Below are 22,382 nucleotides of genomic sequence, written 5' to 3'. Positions count from 1 at the left end.
CCTATTGAAAGATGCCCGAGGGTCCAGCCCTCCCTCCTGTCACCTCCCAGCGACTGCACCCTCCCTCACTCTTTTTTATTATTTATAAGCAGTGGTAAGCAGGTGCTCGCAGCGAGTAAAAGGATCCCGTTGATGTCCGATGGGCACACTGGTGGGTACAGGGGCCTTCCACCCTCGGGAGGGTGGGTTTTTGACGTGAGAACTCCGTTCCCTCTCGTGTGTCTTGGTGGACTCAAGACCAGGTAGAAACTAGTGACTGGAGCCTGGGTCAGAATTGAGGAGAAATACATCCCTTTTCTAGCTCAGCTGTGACTTGATGCTTAATTTTTCGCCATCACTGATGATTAACTAAATGGTGCCTAACAAGAACACTAGTATTTACTGAGCACTTAGCCTGTACGGGGCACTGTTCTGGTGCCTTCTATGTGCTGATTGATCTAATCCTCATCACCACGTGATGCAGTAGATGCTATTATTTTCCCCATTTTACAAATGAGGAAACTGAGGGCAGACAGGACGGCCACTCTCCCAAGCTCATACCCAGCCAGGCTCCAGGGCCTATGCTCTCAGCTGCTCTGTTGCTACAGCTCGTCAGACACATATTTATAACACAGATGAGAGGCACTAGTTCACTGTGAGCTGAAATGGATTCTCGCTTTTATTCTCTTTTCAGGAAACAAAAGAGGAGAAGTCTTCCTATAACTGTCCCCTGTGTGAGAAGATTTGCACTACACAGCATCAGTTAACTATGCACATTCGCCAGGTTTGCTGCTGCTTTTGTATTTTCTTTGTTAAGAGAAGGGATGGGATTTTATCTTAACGGATGAATTGTGGCTGTTTAATTTAGAGTTAATATTCTTAATTTTGAGGGGCAGTCATGAAATAATTTTTGTGTGTCCGTGTTATTGTGACAGAGTCCCAGGTCAACACAGAATATCTTTTTGGAATTTAGCAAACATCTAATTAACTAACCACATATGACAGAAGACTTTTCATCATCTGTGACTTGTCATTGTGAACCAGATCTCCTCACAGTACAGTGAGATTATAGACGTAGACCCTAATTCTATATATTGCTATAAACTTACATCATGTAGCAGGGAATTTCCTTGATTTGGGATCTCTTTTGGCTTTTCTTCTTTATTGTAAGATTTATCCTTCTCCCTTGCCTGCTGTGGCTGGTTCATGACAAGTATTGAATCTAGAACAGTGAAGGACTGACAATATTCAAATCATAACATGGTACTGAATAGTAGCATCATTTAGTAACTTGGGTTTGATAGAACAGAATATTTATTTGCCTATGGTCTCAATAGATTTTGATGTTCGGGACGATATTTTAAATGAAAAAGAAAAAAATGGCTGAGAAGTGTTAGTTTTTTTTTTAATAAAGCCCTGAATGTGCATTTCATGATCACCTCGTTTTGACCCGTCTTCCTAAGTGACCACTGCGATCATTGCTTTCTGCAGCACAACACAGACACTGGAGGGGCCGACCATTCATGCAGCATTTGCGGGAAGTCGCTGAGCTCGGCCAGCTCCCTGGACCGCCACATGCTGGTGCACTCTGGGGAGAGGCCTTACAAGTGCGCTGTGTGTGGCCAGTCTTTTACCACCAACGGGAACATGCACAGGTGGGTGAGGGCAGCCTTTGCCTGCTGGCTGGAGCCTGGAGGCTGACAGAAAGCAAAGTGGCCTTCCATCCATCTTACCAAAAGGTGCAAAGAGTTCTGTTCACTGTATGGAAAAGCCAGAGATGGTTTTGTTTGCCTGCCGTGTACAGTCTCCAGTGTGTCAGAGGTGTCTGCTCAAGGAAACAGAAGTACCTGGGCTAGGTCTTTGGCCGATGGGGGAATCTTCAGGGTGACCCTTTGCCAATTGGAGTTTCTTTGCCTAGGTGCCAGAGGTGGGCAGCTTATCAGACACAGAGGAACCCTAGAGGATTAGCAGAGTAACCCTTGCCTTTTTAAAACTATTTGCGTATGCCTACCAGATACCCTGCAGGGCGAAAAATTTCTGGAGCAGTTGAATAAATAGTTAAGTGGGCTGGTCCTAGAGCTTCAGGATAAGATAGGATAAAATGAGAAAGAAAATCTGATAAATGTCAGGAATCTACTTCCTGAGGGAGAAAGAGGCTCACTCAGAAGTGGGAGGGAGCTCAGTGGTGGGTATATTAAAATGTGGGAGGAACCAATGGAAAATGCACTTTACAGAACGATTACTTATGTTTTAAGGGTTAGAACAGACTTTTTTTAATGCTTTTCTTTTTTTACACACACATTTAGGAACATTGGAAATCCAGGAAAACGTTTTAAAGGGACTCAGAATTTCACCTTCTCAAAAAATCAGGCTGTTTTTATTTTTCCATATTCCCTTTTAGGCGTTATGTTGATTTCTTTTAAAGAGTTGACTAACATTGTTTTTTACATATTTATTCAAAGGAGACTTTATATAGTTGTGAAATTGATATTTTATCATATATAAATACTCAAACGAGATGGTCCAGTTTATTCCAACTGAAATCATTTTATGATCCACTGATGGTGTACTTGGGACATACTGGTATAGTGGCAAATTTCTGGATTTTTGGAATTAGGCTCCTGATTTCAAATCTCAGCTCTGCTACTTGTAAATTTTCCATCCTTGAGCAAGTTGCATAACCTTGGTACCTCACTTTCCTTCTCTTTAAAATGAGATTTTTAATGAGGATTTGGAGATAATGAGTTTAGCCCATGGCAGGCACTCAACTAGTGCTATTTATTATTTTTATTTGCATTTCTGAGTAATGCTGCCGTAACTTGAATCCTGTGGATTTCTCAGTCTGAACTCCTAGAAGTAGGGTAGAGTATGACATTATGAAAGGTATCACTATTTTAAAGAATTTTGATGAAGTGGTTTTTTTTTTTCCATATAAGTTCCAATCCCCTTTGCCCCCTCATCTCCTCCTAGGAGTGTTTTTGAGTACAAAGCAGGAAGTGAGTACTGTCATCGTTTTTTGATACATTTTACATTTTAGCTTTTTACTTTTTTACCTCCACATCAGCCTGTTAGTATCATTTTGCCTTCTGTTTGCCATTCGTTTTGTTTTGCCTTCTCCTTTTATCCCACCTGCAAAAAAAAAAAAAAAAGTCCTTTGTCGCTTGTGTATTTGACCCCTCAAAATCCGGTCCTAGAGGTATTGCCTGCTCCCTTCTTGGGGGGTTTCCCCGCTTTCTCCTAACCAATTTTAGAACATTTTCATTACCCCCAAAAGAAACCCCATACCCATTATCAGTCACTTCTCATTACTACCCACCCTCCAGGCCTAGGAGAACACTCATCTACTTTCCCTCTGTTGATTCACCTATTCTGGACTTTTCATATAGCATACGGTCTTTTGTGACCAGCTTCTTTCACTTAGCATTAATGTTTTCAAGATTCATCTGTGTTGTAGCATCTATCAGTATTTTATTATTTTTTATTGTCATATAACAGTCCATTGTATGGACATACCACATCTTATTCACCTCTTCATCAATTGGTGGACATTTGAGTCATTTTCACTCTTTGGCTATTATGAATAATGCTGTTGTGAACATTGTTGTAAAAGTTTTGTGTGGACATGTGTTTCCACTTCTCTTGGGTAGATACTTAGGAGGGGAATTGCTGAGTCGTGTGGTAACTCCATGGTTTAACATTTTGAGGAACAGCAAAGCTGTTTTCCAGAGCAGCTCCATCATTTTACACTCCCACCAGCAGTGTGTGAGGGTTGCAGCTTTACACATCCTTGCCAACACTTGCCTTTTTCATCACAGCCACCCCAGTAGGTGTGAAGTGAAATCCCCATGCGTTCATAATTTTAGTTTTCACATTTAAGTCTACAATTCATTTTAAGTTGATATTTGTGTATAGTATAAGGAAGGAATCCAAGTTCAGTCTTTTGTACTATTTGTTTAAAAACTTTTATTTCCTCATTGAATTATCTTACCACCTTTATCAAATTTCAGTTAACCATAAACGTAAGGATTTATTTCTGTACTCTCAATTCTGTTCCATTGATACGTATGTCTGTCCTGAGGCCTAACACTGTATTGATTACTGTAGCTTTTGGTAAGTTTTGAAATTCAAACTTAGATCTTTTCCTAGATTGTTTTGGCTATTCTGGGTTGCTTGCATTTCTGTGTGAATTTTAGGGTCAGCTTATCAATTTCTGCAGAAAAAAGCAGCTGGGAAGATTATAGGGATTGCAAAATGTGTAGGTCAGTTTGGGGGCATCGCCATCTAACAATATTAAATCTTTGAGCACGGGATATTTATTTAAGTCTTAATAGATTTCTTTCCACTATGTTTTATCGTTTTTAAGAGTGCAAGTTTTATATTTATTTATAAATAAATATATTTATTTATATTTATTTTAAATTTATTCCAAAGTGTTTTATTCTTTTTAGTGGTATTGTAAGTGGAATTGTTTTCTACTTTTGTTTTTTGACTGTTGGTTGCTAATGTATAAAAATACCAATTCAAATTTTATATTGGTTTTGTTTCCTGCAACCCTTCTGATCTTGTTTATTCATTCTAATAGTTATTTGGTGGATTCCTTAGGATTTTCTATATCTAAGATCATGTCATCTGCAAGTATAGAGAGTTTTCCTTTTTCCTTTGAAACCTTTTATTTATTTTTCTTGCCTTCTAGCCTGGGCTAGACCCTCCAGTGTGATGTTCAAAAGAAGTGAAAGGAATGGACATCCTTGTCTTATTTCTGATCTTATGGAGGAAAGATTCAGTCTTTTCCCATTAAATACGCTGTTAGTTGTAGGTTTTTGATAAATGCCCTTTATCAGTTTGAAGAAGTTCCTTTCTATTCCTAGTTTGCTTGGTGTTTTTATCATGAAAAGGTGTTAGATTTTGTCAAAGGCTTTTTCTACATCTATCAAGATGGTCAAGTTGTTTTTGTCCTTTATTCTGTTTTGGATGTTAAATTAACCTTATTCCTGAGATAAATCCCACTTGGGCACAATGTATAGTCATTTTGTCATATGTTGATAGATTGGGTTTGCTAGCGTTTTGTTAAAAGATTTTTGCCTGTATTTATAGGCAAAGAGACACTGGTCTGTAGTTTTCTTGTGATGTCCTTTGCTGGTTTTTATATCAGGGTAGTATTAGCCTCAGAGAGTGAATTTGGAAATATTCTCTCCTCCTCTGGTTTTTGGAAGAGTTTGTGAAGAGTTGGTATTAATTCTTTTTAATTAGATATGTGGTAGAATTCATCAGTGAAGCCATCTGGGCTTTTCTTTCTGAGAAGTTTTTAAATTACTAATTCAGTCTCTTTACTTGTGATAGGTCTGTTCACACTTTCTGTTTCTTCTTGAGTCAGTTTCAGTAGTGAATGTCTTTTCTAGAAGTTTAGCCATTTTGTCTAAGTTATCTAATTGGTTGTCATACAGTTGTTCGTAGTGTCCCCTTACAATCCTCTTTATTCTGTAAGGTCAATAGTAATGTCTCCTCTTTCATTCCTGATTTTAATAATTTGAGCCTTTTCAATTTTTTTCCTTAGTCAATTCAGTCCAGCTGAACATTTGACGATTTTATTGGTCTTTTCAAAGAACTTTTGATTTTGTTGATTTTTCCTCTGTTGCTTTTCTGTCCTCTCCTTCATTAAGTTTCTACTCTAAACATGATTTTTTCCCTCCTGCTTGCTTTAGGTTTAGCTTGCTCTTCTCTTTCTGGTGTTTTAAGGTAGAAGATTAGACTATTTATTCGAGAACTTTTTTTAGTAGAGGCACTTAGAGCTATAAACTTCCCTTTAAGCATTGCTTCCATCACATCCCATAAATATTTGTATGTTGTGTCTTCTTTTTCATTCATCTCAAAGTATTTTCTAATTTCCCTGCGATCTCTTCTTTGATTATTCAGGAGTATGTTCAATTTCCACATATTTACAACTTCTCAAATTTATTTCTATTATTAATGTCTAATTTCATTCCATTGTAGTTGGAGAACATACTTTCTATGATTTCAATTTTTTTTTTAATTTATTGAGGCTGGTTTTATGGCCTAGCATATGGTCTGTCCTGGAGAACATCCCGCGTCTGTTTGAGAAGAGCATGTATTCTGCTGTTGTTGGGTGGAGTGTTTTCTTGACGTACTGTCAGTTCCAGATGGTTGATACACTGTTTAAGTCTTCTGTTTCCTCACGGATTTTCATTTGTCTTTATGTGCTCTACATGTAAGGTTTGTACGGTTATCGTCCCATTTTGCAGATAAGGAAACTTGCTTTAAGATCAAAGTCAGTGCCAAGGTTTGAACATAGGCTGTCAGGCTTAGAGGCCATGAGGAATAATTGATACAGCTTTCGTGTCACTTTGCGTATTAGAAAAAAAGCACTCTTTCAAGCTTTACCCTCTTTAGGAATAATTTCATGTTGTTGTAGAGCATTATTTTCAATGTCAAACTATTTGAGCCATCCTACTAGCATAGTACACTCTATTTCATGAGCATGGAATCGCTTTTTATTGATTTTTTTTTAACAGTGTGTTGTTTGTGAACTATATTGAATTTTTTATAGCCCAACCCTTGATATTACCCTAAGATGCATTTCTCATTTATGCACAATGCATATTGGAGTTGTTTGTAAATTACTGTTTATAAGTATTTTTTTAAAGCAGGCCTTAGGGATGTTTATGCTAATTTTGGGTTTTGTGCTGATTTTATTGTGAGTCATCTTGATTTGGAGGAGAGGACTAATTGTTGGGGGCTGAGTTCTAGTCCTGATTCTGCAGAACGTTTCAGAAATCTCTCGATTTCTCTATACTTTACCAAAATGGCATGGTAAAAACCTCACTTAGAACTTGTATTCAAATGCAGTGTTTGTGAAAGCATTGTGAAGGCTTACCGTGTACTAGGGAAATGTCCTGGGTGAGGGGTGTTCCTGAGTTTGTATTTTCAGAGCTGAAGGCACCCTTGTGATAATCTTTGAGAGGTATGCACTCCTAGCTGTGTGACGCTAGCAGGTTAATTAGCCTCTCTGTGTCTTGGTTACTTCATCTGTAGAAGGCAGGGATATCTGTACCAATGGGAGCATTGTGGGGATTCATGAATTAACACATGCAAAGCACTTAGGATAATGTTAGTTAATCACTGCTTATAAATAAATTGAAGTAAGTGGTCACTAGTGTTGTGATGGTGGTGGTGCCACTGAAGGGAGGTATGGCGACTGACTACGCATGTGATGCCAGAACATAAATGAAAGGTTGTCTTTTCTTTCGCCTTTTGCTCTACTAACCCTGTAATTTAAATACCAAAAAATTTATTTAGAATGTTTGAGTTTATCACACTGCATTTATTTTTGTCTTCCCTGTAGAAAATTGCAAACAATGAGTTAAAAGAACATTTGGTGTTCGGTAATCAGTCATAGTCATTACCACCTTCACTTGTTGGTGAATCTGTACTTTTGAAAATGAAAAATTATAAAAATGTGAAAACACTGACAAAAATGTGCCAGAAAGAGTAGAGTTAGATTTATTTGTCCTGGTGGATCTGTTCCAGAATCTGATACTCGAACGGTGAGCTGGGATCTCTCCTGAGCACATACCTGTGTTACATTAATCAGGGGCCGGAGCTGCCCTGGGAGGTGTGGGCGGGGATTAAAAAAGAAGAGTGAAAACCCAAGTTGTGCTTAGCTGCATCCCTGCTCGACTTCCAAAGCCTGGAAGGAGGTCAGTGGACTGTGTGTGTGGTGCTCAAGACCAAAGTTCTGTTTCTCATTTTTCTTCGGCTGCTGCTGCTTCTCAAGGTCTGCAGCCGCAGCTGCCATCAGGAGAGCCAGGAGCTCACAGGTCGGGGCTCTGGAGCCCATGCTAAGCCCAGGCCGGTGCACCCACCCCCGAGTCCCTGTTCTGCCTTGTTTCTAACCTGCCCTGGGCCCCCTTTCCTGTGTCAGTTTCATGTGACACGGCTCTGGGCTCTGGTTTTCAGTACACCCCCTTCGGGGGTGCAGATGCAGTAAGGCCCCTGCCGTGACATGAGTCTCTGTGATGCAGATTTCTAGATCTGATTCTCTTCCGGGGTGCAGATGCAGTAAGGCCCCTGCCGTGACATGAGTCTCTGTGATGCAGATTTCTAGATCTGATTCTCCAAGGCCCGATTCCACAGAGCTGGTCTGAGGCCTCCTAGTGCCCCTGCCCTTGGCCTCCTGCCCACCTGTTCCAAAGGTCATCTGCACACGCACGCACGCTGCACACCTCCGTGTGCACGTTCTCTTGGATAAGCCCCACCGTCCCCAGGCTTATCGCTGAGCACCACATGTAGGAGGCAGATCTGGGTTCCAGCCCAGATTTTTGTTGCTTCAGCACCCAGAGGGCCTCATTCTACGTTTCGCAGCATGGACCCCCAGAACTATGTCCTTTCCAATTTCAGGTTATTCCTAGCTGATAGTGAGGTACTCTTTGCAGTCACCCACTTTGTAAAGCAACTCGCTGTATCTCCTTTGGCCACTAGTCATTTTATAAGTGTGTTTGTTATCTTTGTTTATTAGGCTAATTGGCCTTTTTGTAGAGTTTCCTTCACCTTAGTTTCATGAGAGGACCATCAGCACATAATCAACCCAGTAGAATTATCATATTAGTAAAAGAAAAATAAACTTCACAGAACCAGAGAGCAGATTAAATTGTTATGTGCTGTCATGTTGATAGTTGCACTGTAGCTCTGATGCAGCCCATAACTTATTATAATTTAATTCCAGTAAATACATTTAAATGATATTTAAAACTGATTGTATATTTGGCAACTAGGGACACTAGAGTGATGCAAATTCCAGTTCATTTTGAAAAAGGTTGGGGGAGAGACCGTCTCAATTTATTACCGTATCTGGTACAGTTTTTCAAGTTACCACTTCCCTGACTGCGGATTCTCATGTTTTTGAGGTTTGAAAATCCTTTATCCCAAACCTTTCTAACCACAGCTTAGTTCCTGAGCAGAATAACAGGCTGCCATCACAGTGCAAAACATGTATCACGGAAACATCACTGTGGCTCCAGCTTTTAACTTCCCAGAACTCTTTATCAGTTGCTCCCACGTTGAAAATTTGGATTGAGCAGTGCTTGTCTTCCAAAACAAACTTGGGAAACTGAGCCAGAGCACGCCCTCTGGGAGAGCTCAGTGTAGGAAAAAGGGCACTGAGCTTTGCAATTTGCAAAACTTTCCAAAAAGTGCTGGACGGCAGAGCTATGAAGAAGTGATGATACTTGAGAGGGTTGCAATGGATCTCATTTAGAAAGAATCAGACCTCTGAAATGGGTATTTTTCTTTTGCCTTGGAAAATAGGAAATTAATTTCCACTTTGCTCCTCATCTTACAAACTCTAGACTTTTAAGCTGTAAAGAGAGTCATGGAATCATGTTGAGGACACACAGGCGAGAGACCCTGACCAGAGCAAGCTTTCCTAACTTCTGCATTCTTTGGAAGGTATATCCTTTGGAGGATAACACATCCTCCAGAGAGCAGGGATGTATTATCATTTCAGCTGTGTGTTTAGAAGGTAAGGCAGGGACATCCCTGGAGTGTCACCTGCTTGTTTTGCTTTCCTCCTCCAATGGGCATGCCTTTGTCCATTGCTAAGTACAGGAGACACAGGCCCTGAGGATGCCGCTGGATAATGGACAGTCTTCAGGAACAGAGGCTTATGTGTTCCTATTATGCTGGAAAAAAACATTCGCTGCACAGAAATGTGACCTATTCCATGACGAATGAGACCGCGGAGGCTCTGAATTTAGCACACTACTCTCAGATGCTTAGGCACAGCCAGCCCTTGGCATGTACAGCTGAACTTGGGTATCTGAACAGGTGGCCGGCATTGAAGGACAGAAGGAGCAGACGTAGGACAGTGTTTCGGGAGGGTCACTTCTTTACCCTCCAAGCCCAGCAGGAGGAAGCGCCTTGTGAAAATCAGTCGTCGTAATAATCGAGTTTCTAAGGGCACCCTGTCACTAGTTTTGTACCTGCTACTTCTCAAGAGTGGAGGTGCGCACGCAGAGGCTCAGCTAGTCCCATCTTGAAATGAGTCTCAATCACAGTTGCCTGCTTCCTGACATATTCCCTGGAGGGAAGGAAGGAATTGGGTCAGCTCACATGCAAAGAAATTATCTTAGGATAAAAATCTGTGGGTCACCCTACCCAGGACTGAAAATTTTGTTTCCTTGGAAATATTTCTATAAAAAAGAAGGGGGAAATGATTATGTACTAACACTTTTCTTATCTATAACTAAGTATCTATTCCTTAGGGGGGAAGGCAAATCAGAAGAAAATACCTTTCTGGGACGCTCAGAGGTCTTTATACATTCAGGTCCACTTAGAAGATGATAAATATCGCAGCCCTCTAAAGATTGTTGAAGGGTTTGTGTGAATGAGATTTTAATGTCGTATACACGGTCAGCACAACTGTATGAAATGTGCTGGACATGTGATCCTCACATCTGGTGGGTGTTCGGTGACTATATGGTAGTTTCATGATAGCAGTTGGGTATCAAGGCAGTTTCGGTATATTTAGTACTCCGTACTGAAATAGACATATTTGGGATACAGTTTAGAAAGCCTTTTCTATTACAAGGGATGAAACTTTTTTTCTTTTTAACCGGAAAAAAGAAAGTCGTTAAAGTATAATACCCCATTCCCTGATCATTCCACTTAATATGCTTTTCACTGTCTTGAGAGTCTACATTATTAAAAGACTGAGAATTTTCCCCTCGAGAGTAAACATTTGTAAATCTATTTGTCAGAGCAAAATGTCTAAGTTACCGCTTTCCCCCAGTAGCATTATTAATTTTTCACCAAATGAGTTTATTGTTTGACTATATTTAAACGTTTTTAGCCTTTCTTCACATCTCATTGGCTGGAATTGAAATTTGTATGCATTTATTTTAACTTAATAGTTGTTTAAATAGAGGCGGCCTCTCTGTGGGTCCTCTGAGAGCTCTTCCTTCCTCTCCGGCTGTGGCTGATAAAGGACGCTCCACGGAAGGGGGAAGAGGGCCTCCGTTTCTTCATCTATAATGAGGGTGACGTTTTGCTCACAGAAGTTGTTGTTATGAGGATTAAATGCTGTATAATATATACCCAAGCGTCTGGCTTACGTAAGATATTTGACAAATTATAGTTCCCTTCCTTTCTTTTCTCCCTGAGGAAAGTTTAACCCACTAGTCACTCCTCCGTGCCGGTAAGCATGAGTATTTACAAAACCAAGAAAATAGACTCTGTGCCCTTCGACCATGAGGATTTCAGGCTGCGTCCTACGTTCGTGACGGTGTGAGAGCAGGGTTTTGTGTGCCATACACCTTTTCTGAATTGTGCACATCCTCATTATTATTTGAACACTTCTGTTTTTTTTGGATTTCTTGTTCTGTGGTGTTTTTACATTTTTTGTGTGGATTTGCACTTACACTATTAGATGAGAGTCTGTGGTCCTTTTCAGAATTCTTACTTTACATTTTAGAAATCTGCACGTAATAGAAAGCTACCACTCTTCTCTGAGAAAAAGAACAGGTCAGAGTGATTTGTCACAGAATTTTATTCTTCACATGAGATACAAAGTGTAAGAAAATAGCAAAGCTGGAAGTTTACCCATTTCAGTTGACACTGTCTTGTGCAGCCTGTTTTGTGTTTGCTAGACTGACATCCTCCAAAATATTTTTCCTTCTACTTTGTGTTTTCTCTATTCTAATACCCCTTTAACCTCTTCAGCAGAGCTTTTTTTTTTTTTAATTATTTATTTTTGGCTGCGTTGGGTCTTCGTTGCTGCTCGCAGGCTTTCTCTAGTTGCGGCGAGCAGGGGCTACTCTTCGTTGCGGTGTGCGGGCTTCTCATTGCGGTGGCTTCTCTTGTTGCGGAGCACGGGCTCTAGGCGCACAGGCTTCAGTAGTTGTGGCGCGCGGGCTCTAGAATGCAGGCTCAGTAGTTGTGGCTCACGGGCTTAGTTGCTCCGCAGCATGTGGGATCTTCCCGGACCAGGGCCCGAACCCATGTCCCCTGCATTGGCAGGCAGATTCTTAACCACTGCGCCACCAGGGACACCCCAGCACAGCTTATTTTATTTTATCTTTTTTGAAGGGCTAATTGAAAAATGTCCTTGTGCTGTGTCTCACTTTTGATTCTGCGTTTTCCTCTGAAGGACCAGTTCAAGTTCACTTATGCTGGAGAGAGTTTATTCATAGGACCGTCGGAGCGCAGGGAGGTGGTAAACACCAGCCAAGCGTTTTTCCTTGTATCACTGCTTCTCACATTTACGATCTGCTTCCTAATTAAATCGTTTGTTACCATTTGGCCACCTGGATGCTGAGGTTTACAACTTAGCTTTTCTTCTGTTTTGGCAGAGGTGGTGTTTGTCTATTAGTTTGTTTCTGGAGATTAAGCAAACGCAAAAGAAATGTTGGGCGCGGGTGATTTGGTATTTTTGACCCACCTTGTCAAACTATTTCGAAAGCTCAGTTGCACCAGGTAAAACTGGTAAATGGCATCAAAATCTGGAGCATCCCTGCTTGCCCACACTTGAGCAACCTGGCAGTTGTGCACGCTGGAAATCAGGTCATGGGAGGCAAGGTGTGTGTTTGCTGGGGTGGGATGCGGCCCGGGGAGCTGGCCTCTGCCCTCTTCTCCTCTGCACACTCCCCTCGTCTGATGGCCCGAGAACTTTGAGCAGATCATGAGTGTGGGTCCCATTTAGTTTTATAATGTGCAAGGAGCAAGGTGAGGAGGGAGGCGGGAGAGGGCGAGTCTGACTGCCAGCGTTAGATCACAAACTTAAGCCTGCAGGGTGCTGGCTGCAGGCCACGCAGCACGTCCTGCTTTATACCTCGCATTTTTCCGCCTTTGCTTAAATATTCAACCTGTCCAACCTGTTTGGGCTGAACAAGCTGGTGCTAGCAAACATCGAAACTGTCAACGTTTTTCTGATTTGTTAAGGAAGGTGATTAGCAGCAAATTCTGCACCCCACGCCCACCCCCCCAAAAAAAAATGTGAACAAGTAGCACAAAAATCTTAGCACGTGTATTTACCACACTGGATACCCACTCTCTCCCTTGGGGCGTGTGTGTGTGCTGGTGGCCTTTCTCCTCTGCTTCCTTCAGGGCTCTGGGTTGACGGAAAGCTTGTTGGCCTTCAGTGGGGAGAGAGTTTGTGTTTCCTTAAACCGGAGATGCAGTTGCATAATGGGTTCACTGGGATGCCGCGACTGCACTCCAGTCTCACTCTCTGAGCTTATATAACCCAGCGCCCTCGGGAGGCTGTGCCGGTTTTGCAGGTGAGAAGACTGAGGTCTGCAGTGGCACGGAGTTTAGCCAAGGCCCAAGCACATCTTGGACCCTCCTTCCCCCACAGCACATCATGTGGTCCTGTGTGTCACCCCTGGCCAGCCTTTATCCCACTTAGATAGCAGGGACTGCAGTCACAGATAGGGGCCCTGTGATCTAGTTCGTTTCGCAGGTGAAGTTTGTCTTTGGAGCCCTGTTCATTTTCTCTCTGTCTCTCGCTGGCCCCTGAGGCGTAGAGGATGCTGTCCCCGCAGTGGTGGTGATCTCCTGCACCCACGCCCACACCTGCCTTCTCCCTGCGGTGCGTGGCAGGCCGTCTCAAATGGCCCGGCGCAGGCACTGCTTGTTCCTCTTTTGGAAAAGGCTGGGGGGCAGCACACGGTGCCGTGGCACCCCCTTATTACCAGGTAGTCCTCTCTTCCTCCTTGCCCAGAAAGGATGTGAATTGCTGGGCTCTGCGGAAGGGTCCGGGTGCCGTGCGCATTTCCATTCTACCGTGAAGCGTTGGTTTGGGAATTCGCTTGACTGGCCTTTTAGCTGTTTGCCACCGAAGGGCCTTCTTGGGGGGCGGTGGCAGGTGCTTCCCTCGGAGGTGATGGCTCCCAGCGGAGGGCCCCCATCACCCAAGACCATAGATACGAGTCACTCTTGGGACAGGGCCAGCTCTGAGTGTGGGGCGGCCCCCGCGCTGTATGGGAAGGTTGAAGAAATGGAGGAGTCTAGCCCAGGGAAGGGAAGAGTCCGCACAACATGACGGCCGCCCGGAGATACCTAGGGGCTGTCAAGGGGGAAAGCGGTCATTCTCTTCTCTGGATTAACACAGGATGGGCCCGGCAGGCAGGCTGGTTGAGCTCTGCGTGAATGAGAGAGTTCTCTTTGCATGCGAGAGCAGTCAGCTCATCCAGCCTCTGGGGTCTTTAGTTTTTTTGTTTCAGAATCTTTAATTTTACATGGAAATAGGTACTCAGTGTCTTTGTGGGTATTATAAACAAAGGAGCCAAATAATGCATGGAGAGTGTTATAACAAATGAAAGATTATTTTAGCAAAACAAGGGCAGACAAAGGGGAAAAGTACAAGAGGGTTCAGGGTATTCGGATTCAAAGGCATGGCTGTTAGGAACAAGGTCTAGAATAAAGATTTTTTTACAAGTTGATATTTATTGACGTGGGCCGACTGCCAAGCTCCCTGCGCTGGATTTGAAAGTCAGGAGAGGAGGACGGGACTTGAGAGTGAGCGGCACGGGCCCTCTGTTGTCTAAGTAGACGGTCGATAACAAGAGAGCGTGTCCCTCGATTCTGCTCTGAAGTCAGTGGCTCCCAGTGTCAACATGAAAGTAGGGAAGGAACGCAGCAGCCAAAGGTGGCCTCACTCCTGCCTGAAGGATGGCCGGGAGAGCGAGGACGGGAGGGGAAATACTCTTCAGGCGGCGTGACCCCAGCCCTGTCCGTCAGTGAGGAAGTGTTTGTACCAGGGTCTCCCACGAGACTAAGATGGAGAAGGAACCCAGAGACAGAGGAGCAGAAATCAGGTCCAGCCGGAGCTGGAGACTCATGGAGCCCTGAGTCGGGCTGCAGAGCCTCTCTGGGCTGGGGAGCTCTGGAGGGGGAGAGCGCAGAGGCATTTATTTGTTAACGAGAAACGTGGACCTGACCCCCGGATACATCCTGCCTCGAGTTAAGATTCCCTAACTTCTCCCACAGTTTCAAACCACCCTCGCAGTGGCAGCAGCAGAGCGCAAGGCCGCGGTCGGCACGAGGAGAGAGATGCTCTGCTTTGGGGTGCGTCTCCCTAGGGTCAGGGGGAGAGGAGCTGTGGGGAAAGGCCGACATGCCATGCTCTGCCCCTGAGTGGAGGCAGGGGCAGGAGGAGGGAACCTCCTTTGTCGCGGCCTCCACCAGCCACGTGGCAGAGGCCCGGGGGCGGGCTGCAGCCTCCAGGCATTTTGTCCAGGGCAGCCCCCAGGAGCTCCTGGCAGAGGATCCCCGCGGCCGGCCTGCGGACGGCGGGGTGGGGGGGCGCCTCCCTGAGGTCTGCGCCTCTCTCAGGCCTGACTTGTAGACGTTCCCGAGGGTGCTGTCTCTTCAGTCTGCAAGGCTGCTTACACCACCATCAAACCTTCCTCCACACCCTGGCACAGCTGGCGTGACCTGCCTTCTGGATAAGCATGACTGAACCTGAGCAACACCCGAATCATCAGAAGGTGCCTTTGGGCTCACAGGTGGGGCCACACGGGGAAGAGCTCCCCCACCGGCCCCTTGTCCACCTCTGTCTTCACTCCCCCGCCACCCCGTCGTTTGCCAGCACAGGGCGTGATTGACTTACAGGCGTCACTCTGGGCTCCGCACCCTGAAACTCCTCCCCTAAACATCTGTTAGGGAAACGCACACAAATCTTTCTGGAGACTTACTTTGCTTTGGCCCAAAAAATAGGTTGTAGAGGTGCGATGCCTCTTCATCTCGTTCATTCCCTCTGTGGTTATCACAAGGCTTTGTTGTAAAAGCAAAGCTAGCACGGGGTATGGACGGCGAGGTGTCTATAATCAGGCTGTGAAAACCTGTGCGAACCTGTTGACTTCAGTCTGGCGGGGCCCTGAGCCATGCTCGGTGCTGGTTTTGTGTACGGTTTGTGTCCTGTTTACTGAAAGCGTGACCTTCCTTATGATGCCATTCACTCAGAGGATTCGGCCCCTGGATCAGTAAAGCCTATGTGGAAATTCAGGCTGAGAAGGGAGCAGACACTGGAAGTGTCTAGATGTTGCCTGAACTTTGACCTTCACTCATAAATTAGACACGGGAAAGCTTGAAGAAGGTTTGAGACCTGCCATGGGGACACCTTCTACCAGGTGGTCCTTTAAACTTGTTGAAAGTTTTTCAAGGGATTTTACCCCCAAGATAAGAAGGTTAAATTTCCCCGTATTTGTTACGTATTTATACCTGGTAAACTTGTGCAGGTAAACTGCAGAGTGAACCTGGGACAGGTTTAATGCTTATATCCAAAAAATGTCAGCATCGTAGTCCGATAGTTAACTGACCTGTGAACAGTGCGAACGGTTAAAGAAGGTAACTGGGATCCAGTGTTTGTCACGCTTGAGCAGGCATGGGTATCAGTGGAGTGAAACCCAGGGTACCGAGCCCTGGCCCACAGCCTCTGAGTCTGCAGGTCTTCAGCCAGGCCTGAATTTACATCTGTAACAAGCTCCTGGGTAAATGCCAATGCTTCTGGTTGGAGGACCACAGTTTGCAAACCAGTGCTCTGGAAGACTGTCAGTATTATCCCCATTTTATAGGTGTGGAATCTGAAGCTAACATACCTAAGTAACTAGTGGGGTCTCCGTGGTTACTAGATGGTTATTAGGTGGTATCATCTAAAACGTCTTCGATGCTCTGAGACCACCCCAAGGCTTCATTGCCGTCACATGGTCTCTCCACCTACTACACCATCTTCCCACCTGAATTTGCTTTTTCACCTACTGAATTCCCGCTTCGTTCTCAGAGCAAGCCAATGCTTGAATGGTTAAGGGTTTATCTCCATTTCCAAATCACACCTAAGAAAGGTCAGTAGAAAATTCTTGTATTTGGAACTGGAAGTGAGGAAGTTGGGGGGGGAGGGAGGGATGTGCTTTAGGAATTGGTCTGTCTGCTCTGAGTTACTAGACTGGCATTCAGCTCTTGTACAGGTGTAGTTGTTTTAGCTGTGATGTATTCAGTATTCTTACAGACATCCCACCCTAGCTAAAATGGATCTTTTCACATTTTAGAAGTTAAATAATAACATTTACAGGAGGGAAACTTTGAGCTGAAAATATACATCCACCCCAGAATTCAAAGTGGGCTCCTAAAAAGTACTCAGGCTTAGATTTTTTTCCCCTTGTTTGAAAAACATCTGCAATATTTGTCATTATTCATTACTGGAAGAGTCCCCCCACCTCCCAGGAGGGGGCCGGGAGTGCAGTGTTAGGAATGGGAGAAAATTTCCCTTGACTCCTGAAAGAGTTCTGGTAAAATGCCTTCCTTAGACCGCAATGTGGCAGGATTTCTACAGTCGATGTGGCATGCCTCCAAAGGAAATTTCTAGGATTATATGCAGAAAACAGATGTTTACTTTGATTTTACATCAACTTCTCTCTACTGTGGATGTTAGGTGTAGTTTTGAATGCATAAATACAGATGAATTCCAATAAGAGAAAAAACTACCCCATGTCCTCAGTGTTGATCTTTGGAGTGTTCTTCATCGAGGTCCCTTCACTGTGACACTGTTTTCTATACCATCTCATATCAAGTTAGTGCACATTAAATCCTAGCACGGTGAGTGAGAAGTTATCTTGGAACCTGAAGACGTATGTGGTAGTGATGCTGCAAGTGTAGCAGGCTTTCTGCGTACACGTCATCCGTCCATCCATTCCCTCCATCCATCCGTCCATTCAGCGGTGATTGATTCATCCGCCTACTCATCCATCCGGCCATTTGACCGCTATTTATTAACCACTCACTGCATCCCCAGGGGCGAGTGCAGAGAACAGGAGAGACAAGATTATAATGAAACTTTTTTTCAGTCTGAGCCGAGGAGACAGTCACACGAGTAAATACCCGGTATTTCCAGTTACTGGTATGTGCCGTGAAGGAAGTAAAACTGGGTCGAAGGCTGGAGAGCATCTCTGTTGAGTGGGCTGGGGCGCTTGCTGTGACGGCAGGCACCAGCCCTGGAAGGCCGGGGGCGGAGCAGCCTGGGTAGAGGGCGCGCAGCAAGTGCACCAGCCCTAGGGTCAGACTGGTTGGATGCCTTTGAGGGACCTGGAGAGAGTACTACGTCTGAAAGCACCTTGGATCGGGGTACGGTGCCGACAAAGGAGGCCCAAGAAGTAGGCAGATCTAAGAGGGGACCATCAGAGGCATTTACGTGGAGGAGTGTCTGATTTGATCCATGTTTTAGAAGTTCACTCTGGCTGCCTTGTAGAGAACGAACAACAGGAGGGCAAGAGGGAAAGCAGGGTGGCCAGTGTAAAATGTTACGACCAGCCAGTCAAGAATCCTGTGGTTGCCGTTTTTGCGGTATATCCATCTGTGGGTATGATGGCACGTCAATCCCTGTGCGTAGATCTTTGCACTTTTGTCCAATTATTAGTTTTCGAGACAAATCTCTAGAAGTGGAATCACTGGAGTAAAGGGCATGTGTATTTAAAATTCAGATCCCTGTTACGCACCTACTTTGCAGAAAGGTGGTTACCAGTGCTCAGTACCATCCACAGTGTTGAGAGCCAGCTTTGTGTACCACAGCACTGCTGCATATTGCTCGTCTTGGCCCGCCTGGAAAGTGAACAGCTGTTCAGTGTTCAGGTGCAGGATGGAGGGCGCAGGGCTTGACAGCAGTTTGAACAAAGGAATCACGGGGGTCTGAGCACGAGCTGAGGGTGTCACGTTGCTGTTAAACACACAGGGGGGGGGACTTGCCTGGGGTCCAGTGGTTAAGACTCTGAGGTTCCACTGCAGGGGGTTCGATCCCTGGTCAGGGAACTGAGGTCCCGCATGCTGTGCGGCGCGGCCAAAAAGTAAAACAAAACGAAACAAGACCCACACACCTGGGAACCCCAGCTCCGTTTACACAACCTCAGGACGTGGTCGTCCCAGCCCTCTGTGTGCCCTGCACTCAGACCACATCCAAACTGGTGTTCACTTCCGATCCAACATTTCATGAAGGATGTTCGCAAACTGGAGAGTATTCCAAGATGAGTAGCGACCAGCAGACTGGAGCGCAGAGCTGGAGGGCGCTGGCTGAAGGAGCCGGAGTTGTTCAGTTTTGGGAAGAGAAACTCCGGAGAGACGCAGACCTCACCTTGAACTATCTGAAGGGCTGCCCTGCGGAAGAGCAGGTGGACTGGCTCTGCGTCGCCCCCGAGGACAGACACGTTTAAAGGAAGGATGGAAGCTTTTTTGGTTTTTTTTGTTTTTTTTTTTTTGGCTGTGTTGGGTCTTCGTTTCTGTGCGAGGGCTTTCTCTAGTTAAGGCGAGCGGGGGCCCCTCTTCATCGCGGTGCGCGGGCCTCTCACTATCGTGGCCTCTCTTGTTGCGGAGCACAGGCTCCAGACGCGCAGGCTCAGTAGTTGTGGCGCACGGGCCCAGCCGCTCCGCGGCATGTGGGATCTTCCCAGACCAGGGCTCGAACCCGTGTCCCCTGCATCGGCAGGCAGACTCCCAACCCCTGCGCCACCGGGGAAGCCCGGGATGGAAGCTTTGACTCGACATGGGGAAGATGGTTTTGACAGCTGGCCTTGTTGACAACGGAGGTGCCCTCGCTGCTGGAAGCGCTCGATCCGAACTGAACGGCGTTGTCTCCAGTGCACGCTGCTGAGGGACGCTCTGTGCTGCGTGGTGGTGGGATAGCGTCTCACCTCCCTTCCAGTCCTGAGGCTCTTTGTAATTTGCTGATTCTTAGGGTACATGGAAATTAGGTGAATTAGCCCTTGAAATAAAACCTGAAAGAAAAACAGACCCAGGTCTTCTAAAGAAGAGAAATTGGATTCTCTCCTCCCTGCCCACGCTCCTCTCTGTTTCTGGCCACACTCTGCAGGGAAGAGGCCATTAGTGGCTCATCATGGTGACTCGCCACACTTCCTGTGAGCATCGGGGAGGAAACTGACACTCCTGTGGCCGCTCCTGCTACTGGAGGGAAGACGAGAAGGGGTCAGGGTAGGGAGTGTCTTTAACTGCAGATCACATCCAAATTCAGAAATGCCCGGAGATCCCAGCGCCTGGCAGCTCAATTATTGACTGAATCAAGTTCTTAAACGAGCCTCCAGAAGTTGGCCATCCCATAGGTGGAAGGACAGACTGCGAACCCCCTGTGTCTTGGCCAACAAGCACAATTTAACCCTAGAATGGAGCATTGCTTGAGCTTTGAACTGAGGCTCCAGCTGGGCTCAGTGGGGGAGCCGGAGTGGCTGGTATGTTCAGAAGCCTCATGCTTGCCACCAAGCCCCAGAGACGGCCTTGACCTGGTCTCGTCCCCCTGCTGTTAGCAGTGACACGGGACTGGAGGTGGGAGCGTCCAGGCCTGACCTGTGGGCCCTTCAGTCTCCTGTTGAACGGAGATTAGAGTTTGGTACCAACTGCAAGACTGTGGGCCACAGTCACTCAGAGAAGAAGTGTCCAGGGTTCAGGGAATAGCCTTGAGTGTCCAGCCCGTGATCCGTGATCTAGAACAGAGATGCAAAGGCTCGGCCTTTAAAGGCAGTTTGGGGGAAAAGCACAGACCTTGGAGTTGGCACACCTGGGTCCATCCCAGCTGTGAGGCCCTGGCATGTCAGCCTCTCCACACCTCAACGGCCTCATCTGCATAATGGAAATCATAATCTGGGTGAAGTTCCCAGCAGATCCTCACTGTGTGCTCGCTCAGTCCCCCCTCTTCCTCTGCTCTGTGAAAACAGCTTCTGTCATAAATCCCAGGAGCTAGATAATAAAGCATCAGTCTTGTGACTGTTACTGTCGTATTGACAGGAAAGGTGTGCTGATAGCTTGAAATGCGCTAGTGGGCTGCTTACAGTTGTCAGTCTCTGATTTCCAGTATCCTCGTGGGTTATCGTAGCCTCATGTTTATCTGCACAAGTAGCCTGTTGGCTGTAGAAAAGGATATTCGTTTTTAAAATTCATTTTGAGTGATTTCTTGAAAGGATGGGTTTGGTACTAATTTACATCCCATAGTATTATCATACTTCCTCAATTCTTAGATGCCTGAAGACTTTTTTTACATTTCTAAAATTGGAATGTGCCATACAATAAATGTCGAAAGAAACTTGCCAGCCTTTCTTTTTTTCTCCAAACACTGATATTAAGTGATGGTCTCCTGAACTCCCAATCGCGTTGAAATAGAGGGGGTACATAGAACAAGGCTGTTTGTCTCCATTAACTTTCTCAAGGCTTTAGGTGACCAAGAACTAATAATAAAGCATCCTTCCCTAATAATCTAAGCAAGGAATTATGTGGCTGTGGGCGTGATGGTTGTCTGTGATTCTTTTCCATTTTCTCCCACTAGATCTTTCTGACTCACCACACTGATTCCCCCTAAGAGAACAGAGGGCTGGCCTGAGCCTCCTTCCTTGAATGCCATTCCTCAGAGGTTAGGCCACATCTCGCCTACTGGTGGATGCTGGGCTGGTGCTCCTCGGGCAGAGGCTGGTGTGGTCAGGGGCTGGCGTGGGGACCCCTCCACCTTCTAGAGTACGTCTGTAGGGCCAGAACCAGGGAGATCCTAGCTCTTACCTCCACACACGCATAGAAGGAGGACTCACGGGTGTCTGGAGGCAGAGGTTGTGTGTGGGAAAGGTGTTGCCTAGCCGTCTCGTTGAATCATTGGCCTGAGAGCTTGAATTGTTGCTGCTGGTGGTTCATGAGCTTCTCAGCCCTTTTATCCCCAGCCTGTCTCCTGTACAGAAGGTGCAGCAAAATGTGAGCTTGAGCTGAGCAGAAGTTCTTTGTAGAGGTCTGACAGGATCGTTTATGAAAACTTGCTGTCTTTTCCTATTCCTGAGAACGTCTCCAGTAAGATAATCCCATCAGAGGGTTATTTATAAAAAGCTGTGGCTACATTCCCACATCTGGCACAGTTTAACCCCGGTCAGAGATGATGATGCCGATGATGATTGTCATTAGGAAAAGTAAACCTTTAACGTCACAAAGCAAGGAAACTGAGACTTTCTTTTTGTAATGCCATTCTTTCTTTCCCTATAGCTCTTGGGACCTGGTTCCTAGAATGTTTGTTTTAGAACTTGATAATGTAAGGTCACTTAAGTCAGGTCACCCATAAAACTCTCTTTTTGGAACAGACATATGCATACTAATATAATACTTTCTTGTATGTGTATTCCTAGTCCTATAGATGTCAGGGTTGCAACACGTTAACTTATCCCATTGTCCCAGCTACTCTCATGATCTGCAAATCCATGTAAGACCTTGGAGAGCATGGGCAGGCTTTCAGGTCTCAGGCACTTCAGACATGTGCTCGGCCAGCACTTCTCATATTTGACCCCCAACATGCTTCCAGAGGCAGAAGAGAGAGAACACATTCTACTGGTAGACAGGGGGTGGGTTCTGGGACCACAGAGTGGTTTCTT

At 45.4% G+C, this 22,382-nt stretch overlaps 1 protein-coding gene across 27 annotated transcripts in view; it reads left to right on the top strand.

Annotated features, from left to right (window-relative positions):
* The window catches only part of RREB1 (ras responsive element binding protein 1), a 170,535-nt gene that overhangs the window by 114,267 nt on the left and 33,886 nt on the right, over positions 1 to 22,382 (top strand). For 25 of the 27 annotated variants that reach the window (XM_082347692.1, XM_082347689.1, XM_082347704.1 and 22 more), the window contains 2 exons: positions 674 to 763; positions 1,471 to 1,634. In XM_082347692.1, coding sequence (XP_082203818.1) covers positions 674 to 763; positions 1,471 to 1,634 — 254 coding nt within the window. Of the gene's footprint in view, positions 1 to 673; positions 764 to 1,470; positions 1,635 to 21,315; positions 21,389 to 22,382 lie in introns of those variants that run through there. The other 2 variants (XM_082347698.1, XM_082347699.1) reach the window with 2 other exon arrangements.

Source organism: Balaenoptera borealis (assembly GCF_965194805.1).
Source record: "Balaenoptera borealis genome assembly, chromosome: 12".
Taxonomy (NCBI): Eukaryota; Metazoa; Chordata; class Mammalia; order Artiodactyla; family Balaenopteridae; genus Balaenoptera; species Balaenoptera borealis.
This window is presented reverse-complemented; position numbering and strand designations above follow the sequence as displayed.